General features: G+C 37.1%; 2 protein-coding genes across 4 annotated transcripts in view; both read left to right on the plus strand.

Annotated features, from left to right (window-relative positions):
• The window catches only part of LOC108239078 (ephrin-A2), a 173079-nt gene extending 163732 nt beyond the window's left edge, over positions 1–9347 (plus strand). Inside the window, exons 3-4 of one of the 2 annotated variants that reach the window (XM_017421568.3) lie at positions 1053–1118; positions 3446–9347. In XM_017421568.3, the coding sequence (XP_017277057.1) occupies positions 1053–1118; positions 3446–3564 (185 nt within the window). In that variant the 3' untranslated portion in view covers positions 3565–9347. Of the gene's footprint in view, positions 1–1052; positions 1119–3442 lie in introns of both variants that reach the window. The other variant, XM_037977964.1, reaches the window with a different exon arrangement.
• A 3967-nt stretch (positions 9348–13314) lies between these two features.
• Positions 13315–19850, plus strand: part of LOC108239098 (synaptosomal-associated protein 23) — a 20778-nt gene continuing 14242 nt past the window's right edge. The window contains exon 1 of one of the 2 annotated variants that reach the window (XM_017421604.3): positions 13315–13456. Coding sequence is in view for 1 of the 2 variants with exons in the window: in XM_017421603.3 (XP_017277092.1) it covers positions 13645–13646 (2 nt within the window). In the remaining variant the exon portion in view is untranslated. Of the gene's footprint in view, positions 13457–13490; positions 13647–19850 lie in introns of those variants that run through there. The other variant, XM_017421603.3, reaches the window with a different exon arrangement.

The following is a 19850-nucleotide window of genomic DNA, read 5'->3' on the forward strand; positions in this document are numbered from 1 at the left end:
ATAAACATTTGAAATATATGAGTTTGTATGTAATGTATGAATATAATATACAAGTTTCACTTTTTAAATGGAATTACTGAAATCAATCTACTTTTTCATGATATTCTAATTTTATGACCAGCACCTGTATTTTTGAACACAAGATTCTGATGGTCACATGTGTGAATCTTTATGTTTCTACAGTGTTTTATGTTGGAGACATGACAAGTTCAAGAGAACCTTCACTTTCTGTTTTTAAGAGAATATTTTGAGCTAAAATATAATTGAAGTCTGTTGACACTTGACTGTGCACTCTCAGACACACCCAATTTTATTTGATTTTAAAGCATTTAAATTATTTTTTAATAATATATATTTTTTTAAAATAATAGGTTATTTTTTCTCAATAGCATCCATGTCTTGAGACCAGGTGAAGTTGAATTGTTTCATTAGACTGGACTAAAATGACACACCCACCTAATGTGCAATGTACCGCTACCAAAAGCCATAACACACTACTCCCGCACATTTTGGTGTATAATTTGCATGTTTTATTTCAAAACTACCCAAAGAAACACTGATCATATAATTTGTACAGGATAGTAACTAGAAAATTTTGTATTTTCACATCTTAGTGTGAAGTGAACGCTGAGCGCTGAATGACTTCACTGAACTTTGTTGAAGAAGCTGAATCTGAAGTATCAAAGTTAAAACAAGCAGAAGAAAAGCTAAAATGAGCAAAATTGTACCTAAAAGCTAAAACTAGCAAAAACAATAGCTAATACTTAAAAATAGCAAAAGAGTAGTTAAAATTGTAGCTAAAAGCTAAAATTATCAGATGTGTAGCTGAAATTAATAGAACAGCAGCGAAAAAGAAAACTGTGAATGCTGAATCAGCATTCACAAATTAGGGATGCTTCAATGCTTATGCAGTGGGCCACTTAATAACTCTCAGGAAGAATAAACTTTTAAAATGTCTTTTTTGATTTATACTAAGACATTTTATGAAGGCAATCAGCAACACCAATCATTTCATTTCTGAACTAATCTCCCCTTTCAATCTCTGTTTACAGCGTCTCCTCACCCAAACCATGTGGGGCGGGCATGTCTAAAGCTGAAGGTGTATGTCAGACCTCCAGGTAAGTCACACTCTAACTATACACTCACACTCACACACAAACACACGTTCATACCCACACACAAAGGTCCAGATTGCCTATCAAAGTAAAATTAGGGGCAATAAGAGGTCTGATAGAATGCCCCGGCAACATTCGCTGCTCTGATTCTCAGACCAGCCAGGCAACACTTTGACACTTTTACACACACTGAAAACACACACACTTATTGTGACGCATTCACACGTACAACACACACACTAGCTTGCACAGCCACAGACACACACTTAGAAACAGACGAGGAGAAGGGCGCACATGTACAAAGGCACAAAGTGGCATACGCACTTCACATCAAATCACATCACATCACACTGGGTGTGAGGGAGACCTTCTGTCCTTGTAAAAAGATAACAGAGGAGGCTGAAAGAGCTCTGGATAAATGTTGCCAAGCCTTGACATGAATCTTCTCACTAGATTTGCTTCAAAGAGTTAACAGAGCCATCGATTTATAAATATAGTAGTACTGTAATTAATAAGTACAGCATACAGTAGAGGTCTAATTTGATGGTATGTATTTACCAGATTAAAGAGATACTTACCTTTTTTTAGATGGGGTTCTGTGGAAAGGTTACTTTTTAAATAGCTCTTTGAACAACCTCAGTTTGAAGAAATAGGCCCTCATTCACCAATGGTTTGCATAACCTTTCAGGTATGCAATTTCAGATTTTATACATTTGTCTAATTTGCAAAACCCTTGCAAAGTTAGCTATACATCTCTGACTTAGCGGTCAGCCACACGGCATCTCTCTGCGCCTGCGCAGTTTGATGTTAGCGCTACCATACAATTAGCCCTATTTGCTTTATCAGTATGATGCAGAGATGGAGCAAATACTGGGTGGAAATGAAGAGCTAAATATGGAGCAGATATGGTGCAATAAAGAAACTTAGTGAATCTGCCAATGGAGTTTATTTTTGACCATACTGACGAGTTAGAAACTAGTCTCAAAAATGTTATAGTGGTTGATACAAACACCATTTTAAAACCTTTCCAAACCTTGGTAGATTTAATTTTTCACAGTTCACCAGCAGGAATGACAATAAAACAAAGTGAGTTCCCAGATTTGTTTAAACCTAAAGGAATAAAATGGCACATACGTGAATCACTGAAAGTTTTGAGACCAAAGTTATTTTAACACAGCGGTTTCGACTTGTGTTTTTTTACCACTCGTCAGTCCAGACAGAAATAAACTATTTCTCCAAACTGAGGTTAAGTGCTATCAACAAAAGAGAAGAATTATTTGTCCATCATAACTTTTTCACAGAACACATTTTTAAAAGATCTGAACTATCACTTTAGTTTTTTATATTATTTTTTTCAAATGCTTTAAGCTTGTTTTGAAAATGATAATACAAAGGGGTCGACTGCAACAACAAAAGATTTCCCCAAATACTCAAGTTACTCCTTTCAAAATGGCTTCTTGGCAGGGCTCAGTGCTCTCACCAGTGCCCCATGTTGTCCTATGATAGTGCCATTTAAAAAGAACTCAAGGGAGCCTGAGTCACACACAAGGATCAGATTCCTGCAGACTTTACACTCAACTGTGCTATCTTTAAAAGCTACCTGTGCGTCTGTTCTAATACAGATTTGACCTCATAATTTTTCAGAATAACCCAGATTACAGAATCAAACCTTGGTATAGTAACATATTTCCCCAGATAAAAACGCAGCTTTGAAGAGCTTCACAAAAGAGTGTCGGCTCTTTCCCAGCTTTCCAGGCTCAGATCATTCCATACCTCCCTACAGAGGGAAAAAATGTTCTCCTCCTTCATAATTCCTAAAACAACATACGCTCTTTTATTCTGTCATTGCTGCTGCTCCTCATTAAATTTCTGGTTTTTGTGCGGTTAAAGTAATCTGTCTGACATTGCAACTTTCATCTCGTCTGTGAAATGCTGTCACTGTGTGAGTGAGCTGTGTGTGAACGGATGTGTGTGTGTGTGTGTCAGCTGCTCCAGATTCCAAGTCTCTGTGATTAAACTGTAATTAGGTTGGTTAAACCCCCTGCAGTGCTCTGTTGCTGTCGTCTTCTCCTTCTCCTTTTCTTGCTCTTCTTTTTTTTTCCTGCCGTGTCTTTGCCTTTCATTAGCTGTTGAAGGATAAGAGTTTTGTGATTTGTCGCTCACTTTTCTTGTTCCCCCCACACCAGCAGATCCACTCTTTTGTTTTGTTTTTATGTAAAATCCATTCACATTCTTCTTTTAGATTGTCTTGTCGTTGCATCTGTCTGCGTCTTTCTTGGTTCAGATGTTTTGTCGTTTGTTTGTTTTTTCTTGTCTTTTTCTTTCAGATGGGTCGGGATATGATTCTCCAGAGCCGTTCCTGACTGATGGGGGTCCCGGCTTCAGGGCAGGGTGCGTGGCCCTGTTAGCAGCTCTGGGCTCACCGTTCCTGGGACTCCTCTGGCTGTGACCCTTCTCCCTCCTCTTCCTGGAGCTCCACATCCCTGGATGATGGGCTGGGCTGGCTGTCCCTCTAAATCCACCACCCCTCAGGGAAGCCCTCTTTCTCCGTCCCTTTTTCTCCCCACCTCCACCTCAATATGACCACCAACCACGCCCACCCCACTGCCAGCCCCTTCCTTGGCCCAGCCACAGACACCTTTCCCAGGCATGGCTGTGAGCGCTGGAGGATTTGAGGCCGTCGGGAAGATGCCCTTCATCTCCTATCCCTGATTTCTTGGTGGAACAGCACCTTTCAGCTAAAAACACATGAGAAAAGTCTCAGCACTCATATCAGGGGGTCTTTTTTTTAATTTGACTATTGACTCTTGGCCACTGATGGGGTAGATGTAGCCATGGCTGTGATTAAACTTGTCGTCCCAGTGCAGTTCCTACCATCCAATCACGATGGGATGCATTAAGCGATAGGCCTGAATGCACAAAAATTGGATTTTGCTCACATTGCTATCCCATCCTCTAAAACCACGAATTGGAAGTGGCCGTGCTTGCATTGTAATTGGAATTCTATACAACGTGGACCGTTTCCAACTGCACTGAGGATAAGAGCAAATGCACTGAGGTGAGAAAAAAAGAGGAAAAGGAAAAAAAAACAAAAAAACAATGAGGCCACAAATTTTAATTAAACCAAAAGAGAAATGTACAGAGACCCCACAGCGTCATTGGCAAAAATAAAATTTGACGCCGTAAGAATTTGTTCAATTAGTTTAGTAAACTGAACGCACAGAGTTGCAAAAATCTTAACGTTTCAGTATAACAGGTGTTGTGCTCTGTTTTGTTTTCTGTGTGGATGAGAAATGCAACACCGCAAGTGAGACAGGGGTTTTTAGGGACCGTCTACAAATTGCAAACTCGGGCTGTAAATGTGCGAATACAAACGAATTTCTTCCATACGATTTTTGCAATCAAACTACTTCTGCATAATTTGGGCTATTTTAACCATTCATACTTATTCAAAATGTTCGGCATGATTGAGAATAGTGTGCTATGAACTTTGGTTTTGTAACTTTTAGGCTTTTCAAAGAATTTAACATAGTATAATATTTTATATTCTTCCATTTTGCTTCTGTTCTCCTTGCTTCAACTTTAACAACTCAGTTTCAGCTTCTTCAGCAAACTTTAGTAAGGTCATTCAGTATTCACACTGCATTTTCACAGAAAATGCTAATTCTGTAGTATTCAATAACACAATAATTAATACAATAAATGCATAATAATACATAAACAGAATATTTATTTTGCTCTACTGTGAAGCGCTTTTTATTCATTACTATATCTATGAAAAGGGCTGTATAAATAAAGCTTGCTTACTTACTTAACATCAATAGAATTCTGTGTTTTCTCCTAAATCCCGTCAGATGTTTATGAATCAGACATTTATATCTTCTTTTGATGTCATTACAACAGTTTAATTAAAAACATGCCAATTTGTATAATTTAGGTAAACTGTTGTCCTCATGTTACTTTATTGACAATTCTTAAATACTCATGCAGTTAGGAATATGCCTCGTTTTGATTAAAATTAGTCTGTGGTGCATTATCTGCTTTTCTACAGTTGATGGGAAGTGATGTTTGTAGTTTTACAAGTTTGGCAGCTTGATTAAAAGTTAGTGATCCTTGAAACAAGAATTTGTACAACAAGTTTCTGAACCCAAAGAATGATATATTGCTTGTTCTCAAACAGAATGACATCTGTTAGTAATCCAGCACACAGATTAACTAAACTGAGGACACAAATTTTAAATCCATGCAGATGGATTCTTACAGCTTCAAATTTTATTTCTACTATGCTCCCTTGGATGGGCTTCATAGAAATATAATACTCTATGTGTTGATATTTTCAGACCCAATTTGATTTAAAAATCATCCAATTAGATTTTGAAGAAACTCAGATAGCTCTATGTGTTGACAAGTAAAATCATAGCCAGTTTCATTAGGAGGGTGGGGATTTGGAGTGTTCTGGTTGAGATGTAGATTTTCGGGTGGGGTGTGTTTTTGTCTTCTCAATGTTTCTAAACAAAGCATTTATCACGGCCTGGTCTACACAGGCATCTCCAGCACTATTTAATGTCTTTCGGGTCGGGTGACTTTTGGAATGGTGACTTTCTCTTGTATGAATGTACCACTGGCCACCCACCTTTTTGTTTGTTTGTACTATCATGACTGTGGTCACTGACAGACTGGCAGGAATAACTGATGGGTCTGAGATCTGGAGGAAAGACAGGGTGAAGCAAAGGAACAGAGAACAGGTGACACTCATGTTGCATGACCACTGTGAAACCTTCAGATCAAACTTGTTTCTAATGATGATATATTTTTTCATGGGGAAAAAAAAAATCAGAAACACCCTGCTCTTGCTCTCTTGCTCTCCCTAAGACTTTTTCCAAACATCAAAGAGAGAAATTCAAACTCCTTCTTCACACGGTTTCTCCTGTCTGGGCTTTCAGTTGTTGATGGATTAGCTTGGGCCGGGAAGATAAATGGACCCGCGGGGTGAAACTGACTGGAAATCAGCCCTCTGAGCCCGACACTCAGATCGCAGTGGACATAAACAGTGACTGAAGCTGGTCCTGGGTCTGAGGGTTAAACCAATAAAGGAAGTGCGTGGACTGTGGCAAATGAGGCGAGGTGTGTGTTTGTGTGTGGGGTAGCATCACAAAAACACACATATGTGCGCAGACATATCTACACACGTACACTTAAAATGTTTTTGGAAGCACTCATGGACTTTGAAAGGAACAGCGCAAAAAAGAGCGAACGGAGGAGGGAAGGGAGAGAAAGAGTGTGTGCATCAAGGGACTGGGACTTCTTTCATGTTGGGAAGCACTGTGAACACACACACACACACACAACAACCCATGTACAGATGACCAAACTTACCAACATATGTAGAAAAACAAATGCAAATGTAAACATTTACAAAGACATGGCATGGACATACACACATTCAGACACACACACAGGAGAAAACACAAATGAAGGGAAGAGCTTCTTTCTCAGTTTCATCTTATTTTTGTAGCATTTAAAGTCACTGTTAATTACTCCTTTGTGGGATGCAGTGATGGGTTTATAGCCTGTGAAAGATTAAAAAAATGTGTCTTCTTTTTTTCTGTTCCACTGATGCTGTCCTTCTATTGTTCTTCTTCTTCTCTGGTTTGTGATCCATGGTTGGTAGTGGTAGGATGCCTCCAGGTCTGAGCGTCATGTACAAGTTTGTCTCCTTTTCTGTCGACGGTGTTTTAGTGGAAGCTGACCTCAGCCATTCAAACCATTCAGTCAGAAGCAAACACAGAAGTCAGAGCAAGGAGAGAAACACACAAATAAAGATTGTCTTTTTGTCTACTCAAAAACATTCTGATTGAGTGGATTTTTCTTCTGCAGAAATGTGAATTAACTCTTTATTTTATGCATTTGTTTTGCTTCCCAAAGGGCAGATGATTGTATTTATGCACCTGCACCTGGGTTTTTTTATTTGCCTGGCCTATCGTCCTCTGACGTCAGACTTGGAATGGAGATCATTGAGCTCTGCCAGTCAAAGCATGAAATTATTCAGAAGAAATCATCTTCTCCCATCTTCAGCTGTTCCTCCGTCAGCAATGTGACAGCTAATCTGAGCTGCTGACGACGTGGAGACCAAGTAGCTTGATAGCCTTTCCTCTCTTGTTTCCATCAAATTTCTGACCTGATGACCAACCAGTGATGGAAACTAACAAGCAGCATGGCTTTTTTCAGTTATGAAGTCTTTTTAAGTCTGTTAAGTATTTTTAACTTACTTCACACAGTTACAGTTTGAAATCATGTGTTGTATCTTTTATTCCACTACATTTATTTTATGACTATAATAAAAAAGTTAGTTGGAAACTTTCTTGCATTTACACATATTTGGTTTGTACATAAACCACCTAAATGCTCGAAATAAGGTAAATATTTCAAGAAGTTAAAGCATTCCTTAAAGGCATACATATGACCCCTGTGTAGTTTTTTTAGACTAAGGTCATTTTATGTTAAAAAATGAGTTGTAACAGTTTGCGGGTGATGAGTGATAAAAAGGGGTTTCAGACATAAAAATAAACCTTTTACTGAGATGGTTATTTAATGTTTTAAGAAGTCTGAATTTAATTGTTGTCCCATAGTTACATCTACAAGAAGAGCTTGGTAACACCAAAATAGTTTGGGTCTCAATGTGTGCTCGTATAATTTAAGATTTTTATTTTTTTGAATCCACTTATTAAACTTTAGTGTTCTGCATGGTCATTGCACTTGCTTGATATTTTTGGATTGTTTCTTTGGCTACAGAGAAAAACATTGAGAAGTCAGAACTGTGGGGTGCCTCTGTAGCTCACCTGGTGGTGGAGTGTGGGCCCAGCATAGACCTGCTGAGTCCTCCCACAGCAGGCTGTAGTTTGATTCCATTCCGAAGCATTTCATGCACGTCTACTACCTTACCTTCCCCTGTCGTTTCACCAGTTTTAATAAATAAAGGATAAAAGAAATGACAGAAGCATATTATCTAAGCCTCTTCTTCACATGAGAGAGAAACAACTGAAGTACATGGAATCAAAATGCTCATTCAGGCAAAGGTTTCCAAACTTTTCAGGTTCTGACCCATACAATAACATCAGCAAAGATTTTGAACCCTGATAATTGCCAAGTGAAGTATACAAACATTGCTTAGCCAAAATTCAAAGGTAACAGGACAGCCTAAACCACTATTAAAATATTATTTTTATCAATTTATGCCTGGTATATATCTTATAAAAACTATAACAAAAATGGGATATTAGAAATGATCTATAAATTTTATTTTATTTCTGGAAGTCATCTTTAGACTCCACACTTGTTTCACGACCCACAGTGGGGTCCCAACCCCAATTCTGGGAACTACAGCACTGAGAAAGTTTGTTCAATTTTGTCATCTAATTTGTTTTTTCCTTTGTGACGTGTCAACAGTTGTTTATTTCAAGGCTTGATCATTTTGCACATCAGTCTGTTTTTTCTTTTAAATGACTTTGAAATTGTGCTTCTAATTCTGTCACATTTCGGTGGAATTTGTTGCCAACAAGAGATTTCCAGTCTAAACTTCAAAACAGGTCAGTCTGAAACTAAAAGAAAAGAAAAGAAAGCAAAACTTGTGCTTAAAAACATGCAGATTTAGCTTGTAATTTTTAAAAACTGGACTACGGGTTGTGCGCTGTGCTCCTTGGACCACTGCCCTTAGAGCAGTCACAGATCTGGAGAGATGCACTGTTTTATAATCAGGTTTGCTATTCTGTACCAACAACAGGATTGTACATATTTGTTTTACATTTTAACAATGTTTGACACTCATAACTGGAAGCAAGGATAAATAATAACTTTTCTGACATACATGTACCCTTTCTGTGAAGTCACCTGTGCAAAGATTCCTAAACTTTTTTTTTTTTTCCAAAGATGCTAGCACCAGTTGTCAGGAGACAGCAAATATTTGACCCTAATGCATGTTGCAAACAGTACTTTTTGCCCTGGCAGATTTTTCTGTAAATTTGAGAGGGTTTTCCTGTAAATGAATGCATAATAACTCATTTAAATGTGGTCAAACTGCAGCAGTGTAGAGAGATACTGTGTTGTTGATTTCAAAGTCAAAGGTGCTGGACTCACTTTGCTCGGGCTTAGATAAATGGGCAAAATAATAATGAATAGCATCCTCAATAAGTTGGTGAATTTCTGCCTTAAAGGTATAGCCTGGTCATTTTTGAAGTTATGTTCTATGAATAATTATCAATAGTTTTTTTTATCATCTGTCATGGAGCACAGAGTATAAAGAAAATGGAGGACATCTTCGACGATCTAGGCTAATGGCTCGCCAAATAAAGGCCCATTTTATAAATTTTTTCAGGCTTATAAAACAACCCTTTCTCAAAAATGATATACAGGTCTAAAAAAGGCTACATTAGCTAATATTAAACCTCAGCATTTTTGCATGACTCTAATTCCCAATGGCAGACAGATGTTCTGTTGGCAAAACAGTGACGAACTAAGAAATGGTAACATGCAAAAGTGTAGAGGTTTAATATTAGCTAATGTAGCCTTTTTTTACACAGGTGTGTCATTTTCAAGATAAAGTTATTTTATAAGCCTGAAAAACAATTAAAAAAAATAAACAGACCTTTGTCTAGTTACCCATTAGCCTAGCCTGGATAAAGACATCAGTCCATTTTTCCACACTCCGTGCTCTAAGACTGATGTCATGGCAGATAAGGTATTAACTATTTATAACTATTTGACATAAAATCATTTTGTGACTAGACTAACAGTTTATTATTTAATTTTTTTTCCAAAAAGTTTCCCTCTGTTATTAACCGATGTAGGTTTTCACAAACTCCAGACGGGACTAGTCAAAAATGCCAGTCAGACTCCAGACTGGCATTTTTCCCTCACAGAAGCTAGTGCCAGCTTGAAACATTTATCAAATTTGCTTTAAAAGCGTTATTTGAAACCACTGACTTGTCAGTTCTGGCAGCATGATGCAAAAAAAAGAATATAAGAAATGTTGTTTTGGGGGAAACTGAGGTACATGAATAATAAATGAGCCTCGGCTTGCCATGTTTGGCCCTCCTGCGCAAAGCAGGCTAATGGCTATTGATGTCTCTAGTTTCAAACAAATTGCTTCATATGAGAGCTCAATTCAAACGGAGAAAGAGTGGATTCCAGTGAAAAGGAGACGAGGGAATAAAATTATCTCTGAATATTGAGATGCACGCTTGGTCAGCCAGTTCTTTGTCCTGACAAGTATCAGGTACCAGCGGAATTAGCCCAATGTAAAATTAAGCTCGATCAAGCAAGGCCTTGAAACGTTCCCATGTCTCAATCCTTGTGAGAGGAAAGATGGATGAGGGAAACAACTGGAGCAGAGCCAGAAATTAACAGATGTGCTCACTGAAATCATGAGAAAGCGGTCTGGACTAAGTCACTGACATACATGGTGACACATACAGCTATATGTTTGTTTTTCTTTTCCAGATCTAACTAAGCACTTAATTATTTGAGTGCATTTCGTTAGCGAGGAGGCACGTGGGAAAAGAAAATTGGCGCAAATAAATTTGGCCCGTGTGATGTTGGTTTTGGCAGCAAGAAAAAAGCAAAGCCAGGAAATACAGATGGCAACCTATCTCCATTCTTCTGGTCTTTCTTTCTTTTTGTCTTTCTTTCTGTCTTTCTTCCTTTCTGTCTCTTCATTTTATCTTCTGTTTCTTTCCGGTTCTCTCAGACACATCATTAGACTAGAGGCTAATCCATTCTCCTCTTCCCCCTGTACCTTTGTCTCCTCATATTCAACTAACAGGCATGATTTAGGAATTATAGAATTAGGGCAGCACTCCCATCTCGACTAATGAGGAACGGCATGATAAAAGAGCTTGATCCTGAACGTACAATTTTGGTAGATTCTAATACGTGCTCACTGACTCTGTCTTTCTTTCTTTCACCACTTTCTTTTCTTTCTCTGTTCCCTTTCTTTTCTGTCTCACACACACATCCTCTGTGAAAAACCCGCACATTAAACCTTAGCTGTAATTACAGGGGAAATACTAATTTTTTGCTCTTCAAGCGCTGCTGGGTGTGGCGTGAAATTATGGCAGCAGGGGGAAGATATCTACGAAGCACCCCATGATCCGTAGACACACATGCAAAAACACACAGAAGTCCAGATGGTCTGTGTGTTATTGCTGAATAATGCATGTTATGTAGACTCTATAAAAGTTACATGGGCAGAGAGAGCGAGTCATCATTCAGGCACTATAGGCAGTTTAGTTAGGGCAGTTTTGTGCAGATTTGGAGCTGTGCATTGAATTTTCAGCTCATTGGTGTTTAGTTGTAGCTAAACACAAAAGGAAAGGCATTTAGGTGCAGTTATAGAGGTAAAAACACTTGCCTTTCAGATATTGTTAGTTGATATCTTGGCTGGCTCTCTGCCTAGTATCTTTGCAGTCACCTTGAAAAGGCTTTTGTGGTTTAAAGCATAAAACTTGGGAATTACACAGCAGAATCAGCGCTAGAGGCTCAGATTTCAGAGTATCGCTCAGAAGGAGCACGTTGAAAAATATCTGTCATTCTGTCTTCATGTAAAATACTCNTAAATGCTGCACTCATGTGGGGAAATTGAGCAGTGCTTCTTTTTTTTCTCTCTCTCTGGAGTCATAAAAGTTATACAGAAATATAGAAATAAGTGAACTCGTGGGAAATAAGCAGCAGAGAAAATGCAACAAGGAAAAGAAGGGAAACAAAAACTAGAAATAATTTAAAAAGTGACATTAAATCAAGAAATTTCAAAAGGATTTCAGTAAAATAAAATTCTATTTTAAATAATTTTAGAGGATTCATAAAAATGAAGAATATAGGGAAAACAATACATAAATAAATACAGTTTTGAAATTAAAAGTACTCATTGCAATGTCATGAAGATTGACAAAATGAATCATAAACTAATAAACTTAATCTGCACAATATTTTTCTCATATTGTGTCTTTAAATTAAAAATTTGTAAGTAACTCTTTGTAACCAACTACAATTTGTGTGTGTGTTTTTTACATTAAAAAGAGCCAGAGTGACTGAAAATAGGTCATATATTAAGTTTACCGGTCTAGCAGAAGTTTGACAAAAGCTATGTGTGTTTAAATGCTGAACTGTGTTTTTATGGAGCTCCACTGTCTTACTTGATCCCTGATATTTATTCTTGACAGTCCTTACTTTCTCTTTCTCTGCTTTTTGTGTTTAGCAGCAGATTCACGTTTATATTTCCACCTAAATGTCTCTGAGATTCTACGCTTGTCTGATTCCACCGTATATGTTTACCTACACAGACTACAGCCAGCCTACCAAAGGGTATGTGACTCACGCTTTCATAAAGGCTTTCGTCAGATTCAGCCAAGTGATTTGTTTACATTGAGTGAGGACCCACATTTCAAAAATTGCATTTGATATGTCTGGAAAACTACTAAAGTAAACTTTTTCAAACTGTTCCATTTATAGTATATCAGAATAACCTTTTTTAATGTCTGATTTCAATCTTTGAAATGAGTAGCTTTAAACAAAAGACAAAAAATAAAGAAACTAAATGATTAAAAATAAGATAAATAAAGATAAAAATAAAAAAGATAAATTAAATAAAAACAAATTATGACAAATAAATAAATCATTACAGTTTAAAATGCAATACAGACATTAATTTTTTGCCATATTTTAATGTGCAATAAATTTCTCAAACTTTTTATTGGGCCATTTATTTATTTATTTTTATTTATTATTTTGGCGGTTCTGGTCTTCCATACATTTGACAGGACGTGCCTACTAGCATGTGCTACGTTCAAGTACTCATCTCATTGCATCGTTTCTCTCAATTAATTTAAATAATTTTCCTGAAAACACACACAACTTCACACAATGTTCTATTATGAAAATAAATTCCGTGTTGGTTTGTCAAATTAAATAAGCATTTAAAAAGTTAGCAATATACAAAACTATTTTTGTTATTTTACATGTTTTCATGTACCTCTTACTGAAATACCGTAGAGTGCAAATGAGGTATGGATCCCAAATTTTAAGGCATGAAAGGATTATTTATAGGTTAATGTCGGCATTATTTCAAATGCTATTACATTACAGTAAAGTTCACGTAAAAACTTTTAAAACGTCTCCCTGTGGGGATATACGCTATTTACGACGACACGTGAAAGCACCAACCGACATACTTTCACATTTCCTCAGACGGCGGAGTCAGTGGAGGAATTCGGGACTAACCTGTCCAAGTTTACATACCGTGACACGAAGGAGGAGTTGTGAGGTCACTTCTGTCTCAAGAGGGGTTAACAGTAAGTATTGACTGTCTTAATAAGTCTCTCTTATTGTTTTCCTCCCAGTATAGTTTGGGTGGTGTCGTTAGCTAGTTGACAGGGAAGCGGAACTAACCACTAGCAAGCTAGCAGCACGTTAGCTAAGTTGCTCTCAGAGGATTTATTTCCAATAACAACTCTTCAAGGCAACTTCAACAGTTTGGAAGATGTAAGTAAACTTCAGTAAACTGTTTTCTCTTTCGTTCATTTTAAAATGAAATGAAGTTATAAGTTTCGGACTTGAGTTCATAACTTTTTGTTAACTTGGGTGTGTTGTGACTTCCCTGGTTCGAACTGCGTTTGAGTGCTTTTTGGGTTAATATTTGCCTTTTTCAGCTGAACATCACTTGTTTCTCAGGTGACCTCTGTCTTCACTGTGCTCATGTTCAATTTATTTTTCTTGAGACATAACTTTCTGCCAGGTGCGTGGATACTGCATTGCTTCCATTTAAATGTGACAGCGGAAATGATTATAAAACAAAACAAATCAAAAAACCCAGTTTGAACCACAGTTGTATCAGCTGTAAACCAAGAAAAAAACCCCATCATGGTTTAGGTTTTGACTGTAAAGGGTGATGTCATAGGCCAGCTTGTTTGTTTTTGCTTACAAGTGATATATTTCTCAGTCCGCTTAAGCATATCTTCTATCTTTTCTAAAAAACAAAGAGTGCTGTTCTGATTGAAACCAGGTTATAACAAGCAAAAAGGCTGGACACGTAAGAAAAAGAGTTTGAATTCAACGTGACTAGAATAAAAAAAGACGCCACTGCTGCAGTAGGATCTGGAAGAACAGGTTTGGGCAGAAGAACAAGAAATGTTTTCCTGTTGGGGAGTTATTGTTTTTACCACTCTCTGTTGTTGCTGTGAACTTTCTACAACATGGTCCTTAAGTATTTTGCTGAAAACTTTCCACATTTGCTTTTGAATTCATTTGGTGTCACATTTATGTACTTAGATATAATATTGTCCTTATTTAAAATGGACTGCATGAAAACCAAGATGGTTTTTTTTGTAAATCTAGTAATTGTTTAGTTTAATCTTTTCTTTGAGATATGAGATTTAATGCAATATCTTGCTACACACAAGTCTGTTTTTTATTATCTTTCAGTGTTATTATCTGTCACAGTTAATAGATGTCTGATTGTCATTATCTGAGGTGTATTTAATAATAACCTTCACAGCTATTAAATTTGTTTTCACACGCTTTTGTAAAATCAGCTGGATAAAACTACCAAATGTCACATTTCCATTTAATTTCCCACATGTGGTTTTCTGTTTTTTTCCCTCTATCGCTAAATGTTTGCCGCAAGGTTTTTCTAATATTCAACCAATTATCATTTACTTCATAGATTTAGGTCAATAGACAAAACACCAGTAAGCATCACCTGCATTGGATTTGCAACAAATATGTGTATTTAAAAGATACTAAGATCTCTGATTTAAAACAAAGAGATATTTGAATAAAAATGATCACTGACATTTTGAGGGCAGTGAATTAGGTGCTAAAATTATCAGTGCCCTTAGAGACATGTAAACTGCCCACCACAGAATGGTAAAGTGAAGAAAAATGTTTTTGCCTGTGTGTGTGTGTTAGCAAAAAATATAGACAAATTTTAATCAAACTCTCAAAATTATCTTTGGATGTACATCTGCAACTGGTCAACCTTTGGAGTCAACATGATTCAAGATGGCTGCCACAACCAACTGACCTTAAAAGACACATAATGGATATAATTTTATCAGTTTCACTGATGTTTACGTAAAATTTGATGTAGTAGTAGCTGAGACTGATCCCTAACAGATTTTTGTTAAAATTTTGTTATTAACTGTTTGAGGTCTACCCTGTCAGCAAAAAATCTCATGAATCCCTGGACGGATTTTAATGAAACTCTCAGAATGTAATCACTGGATGCACTTCTACAAATGATTAACTTTTGACGTCAAACACCTTTCAAGGTGGCTGCCACAGCCTGCTGACCTTTAAAGACACAAATATGACTATAACTCAGTCAGTTTCACAGATACTGAGCTAAAATACTGTGTGATTGAGGATGTGTTGCAAATGACTTTCAGCTACAAAGTGCTACTTATTGCAAAAGGAGTCATCCCTTGTTGCCTTTTAGGAAAACATCATTTAGAAGTATTCATTGGATGTACACCTACAACTGATTAACTTTAAAAAGACAAACCAATTTAAGATGGCCACCATAGCTAATCCAACATTAGCCAATGTAAAAGTAGCTGTAACTCAGTCAGTTTTACAGATATTTAGTTAAAACTTGATGTTGTAGTACCTAAGAGTCACAATACATACTCTGAGCTTCACATTGTTACAACATTGTTTACAAGATTTGACCAAAACAGATACAACTCTATCCTATTCATCATAAGATGACCTTAGTTTAAAACACCTACATGAAAGGTGGTGGGTGATATGCATTCCTTTAAGGACATTCTTTAATTTCTGTTGTTTGCAGCCTCTAAGAGTATGTTTAAATCAATTCAGTGTTATAAAGTTACAGTTCCATTTTTACATGTTGAATAATCAACCAGAGAAAAAAAAATGTTACCAAAAAAGTGTGCTCTGCCACCTCCAAATTACAGAGTCAAACAACACAGTCGCCTGAACTAACTGACAAGTACATTATCCGTTTTCCATCTCATTTTTTCCCTGCTGTGGGTTTGACAGGTTTCCTGAAGTCCAGAGGTTATTTGCAAAACAGGAAAAATGTCCCTTGAACTTTACAGGAAAATGTTCTGACAACGAACGGATGAAACAGAATAGTGGATAAAGCTGTACTTCCTCAATGTTATAAAAAAAAAACTTTGTGCTTGGAACAAAAGAAAAAAGTAAGCTTTGTTTTCATGTTGGCTTTTTTTCTTCCCGTAATGCCAGTTTTTCTGTATGAGAGAGATGCCTAAATCTTTGACAATCTGGCTCTCATGTTACCTTAAGTGCTAACACCTGTCTGAAACTGCTTTTGTGTGTAGTGTGATACTGACTTTATGAAGGTCACTGAATAGATCTCATCTAAACTGTTGTCATTACTCATTGTGCCATCAGAGTGATCATGTTATCACTTGGCACATGTTTCAAAAACCACACCTATTACTGAAGAGCTCAGAGTGGTTTCTGAATTGGGGAACTACCCAGACAGCTTAACATTTGCTACCTCCCGCTTTGCTATTTGAGAGGTTTGACCAAAATGGCTGTCATTGCTCAAGCCTGCTTCTCTGCTTTACTGAGGTCGGCACATCTGAATGTTGATGTGAACACAGTCTGCATTGAGCTCTCATACAATGATTAAGTGTGCTCGGAGTTGATCAGCAGGCAGATGTTGAGTCACTAAACTGTTTGTGACGTAGGCTTCAAGCTTGGACAGTTTTGTAGAGATTTCATGATTGACACTGGGACTTTTCATGCACCAGTCGAGGACTCAAAGTTGGACTTCATTTGCATTTCAATTTCACCATATCTAACCTTCTTTTGTTAGTGAGCATCAAAGCAAATATTTTCCAAAAATTAGGGATTTCTTTATGTGTCACATCTGTTGCACAGAAGATATCTGTAAAGACAGCAATAAGCAGGTAAACTTTATCTTAAAATCACATTTGTTGCCTCGGTTTCCATGATAAATTGCACATCATGCAAATATTCTGTTGTGCTAAACACATTTCTTCCAACATTTTGAAGAGCTTTTAATCACTCAGCTATTAACGCATTAAATTTTAGTTCATTGTCTGTAAAAGTAATACCATTTATGTGTTTTTTATTTTTGTTTGTTTTGTTTCTCATTTTGCTGTGGCAGCCATCTTGAACCAGGTTCTCCTAAAGTTAAAGATTTGTAGATGTACGTTCAGTGATTATTTTTGGAAAGTTTCATTAAAGTTCATCCAGTGGTTCATGGGATATTTTGGTAACAGACTAATAAATGAATACACAGACACAAGCAAAAGCAGTTTCGGCTTCCTTTTGCTTCTCTGCAGTGTGCAAAAAAAATAATTGGTGTGTAAGATGAAGCTCACAAAAAGCATCCTAAAAATAGTCCAGAATGATGTGCAAAATTAAACAAACAGAAGTTGAGCTGACAGAGCAGAAATTATTTGAATAATTAAAACTTTACAAAGCACAAGGAGAGCTGCCTTGAAAAGACTAACACAATGCACAACAAGAGTCTCAATATGTACCCTTTTTATTTACCAAAATAAAAAACTACATGTTACAGAATATGATCAATGACATTTTGCCCCCCTACAGTACTGTTGTGTTTGTACTCATCCAAAGCTTTCATTATTGATGTCTCTCAGCACAAAGATGTACATGGATTTCTTCATCACCCAAAAAAACATGCCGCTCACACCCCTCCTGTGCTGATCCACCTCCACTGCAGCCTTGGAGCCTACGTGTGTGAGTCGGGTGTAATAGTGGGATTAATGTGCAAAACATGTCAACATAATGCAACCAGGATTAGAATAATACACACCTCCTAATGTTATCCTCAAATTCTGCCTTTTTCACAATAAAGTAATCAGAAAATTCAGTTTACATGGCAGTATTTTTTTAGCCAGTGTAAGTAGTCAATAATGATTTATTGAAGAGTTTGAAAACATAGTGGACAAAAATGATTTAGCCTAATTCTTGTTCGTTCTTTTTACTGTCTGTTAGCAAAATATCAAAAGAACTATTGGATTTATGTTTAAGAAGCATTCAGAAACTAATCATTGTATGTACATCCACAGCTGATTTATATTTGAAGCCAACCTGAAGTCTGAAGTCACCACAGCTTACGGATCTTAAGAAATCGCACAAATGACTGCATCTAAATCAGCTGCCATAAAAATTTGATCTGATTAGAAGAAGAATCATTCTAAATGCTGAGCATGACATCTTGTGATATCTTTTGAGATTGTGCATAATGTTAAAAAGTTTGACAAAGCAGCTACAATTTCTCAACTTAAGATGAGCTCAGTCTAAAACTATGTTTACACATAACTGTTCTCCTGAGAATGTTGCACATTTTCTGATGAGTTGGAAAAGGGTACACACTTACACGGTAATCCTGTACCTGTTAAATCCGCTGCAGGCCCCTGCTATTTGCCATTGTTACTGCTGTTGATCTACTCTCGCTGCTGCTGTCTGTAGTGCGCATGTTTTACACGTTGCGTTTTCCTGTATATAACAGGGAGTAACCAAAAAGTTCCACTCTGAGACCTGTGTTTAAAAGCTTGGTTGTCAGAAAATCTGATCGCTGTTGTTGTGTAAATGAACTGCCAAATCGCAGCAATAATGTTTCAGTTTCACTGCAAAACAGCATTGTGTAAACTGCCCCTAAGGTTCTGTTTACTTGAGAGCAATCTCTAAAAACGTTAGTGTTTTTTTTCAGTGCTTATTGTGATGAATCAACAAGAAAAAAGCATGTTTACATTGACATGGCTATGTTCATCTAATCTGTTGTTGTTTACGTCCCAGGCAGGGTTGCCAGATAGGAAATGACAAACTATGGTACTGTTGTTTTAAAATTATTGTATTTTGACCCAAACTATAGGTGCTGTGTGAGGTGCACTTTCTCAGACGGGAGAGGTTGTAAGGTTGTGTGTTGATATTGGCCAACTTGTGCACAGAAAAGGATGGGGACGACTCTAAAACGGTCTTATATAAATGGTAAATATAGTATATCTGGCAACACTGATGCCAGACTTTCAACTAGATGTGCAGGCAGTCTAGAGCATGTAAACAGCTATGTCCAAAATGACAGTGAGTTTGGGTTGCTGCTACATGTTTAGAAGGGTGAGTTGCACAAACAGCACTTTATCTGCCACTTTTACTATTGCTCATCTACTCGCACAAGTGTAGAAAATCTAATGGTTGCTGCCTTCAATAGTGCACAATTTCACTTGTCTAGGGAGATTTTCCCAAATACCTCTACTCTGAGACCTGGATTCAAAATGCTTCAGTTTTGTAGAAAACAATGTCCGGTGTGTACACGAACAGCCGGACCGCTGCAGAAAAGCTACGGTTTCCATCAAAATTGACATTGTGTAAACTGGGCATTAAATTGGCATGAAAGGTGGTGTGTGGTATGCGTTTCTTCAAGGAATGCTAGGTCTTTAATTAGAGGTAGACAGATCTTTCAGTCGATGGATTTTAATTGGCTATTATTTGCCAATTTTTTTTACAAGTGGCAATCTGTAATGCCTGTCCATACTTAATCATATAACAGCTTACTGTAGCCCACAGTGAGAAGGCTCTTCTGTGTGTATAATTTTTGAAGTGTGCTAGCCCCTAGTTGTTAAAGATGTTTTGTTTGTTTTTTTAAGTTAAGCAATATTGTTATATTTTGTTAAATTGAAAATACACAATGCCCCCCCCCCC

This window comes from Kryptolebias marmoratus, linkage group LG10, assembly GCF_001649575.2.
Source record: "Kryptolebias marmoratus isolate JLee-2015 linkage group LG10, ASM164957v2, whole genome shotgun sequence".
NCBI lineage: Eukaryota > Metazoa > Chordata > Actinopteri > Cyprinodontiformes > Rivulidae > Kryptolebias > Kryptolebias marmoratus.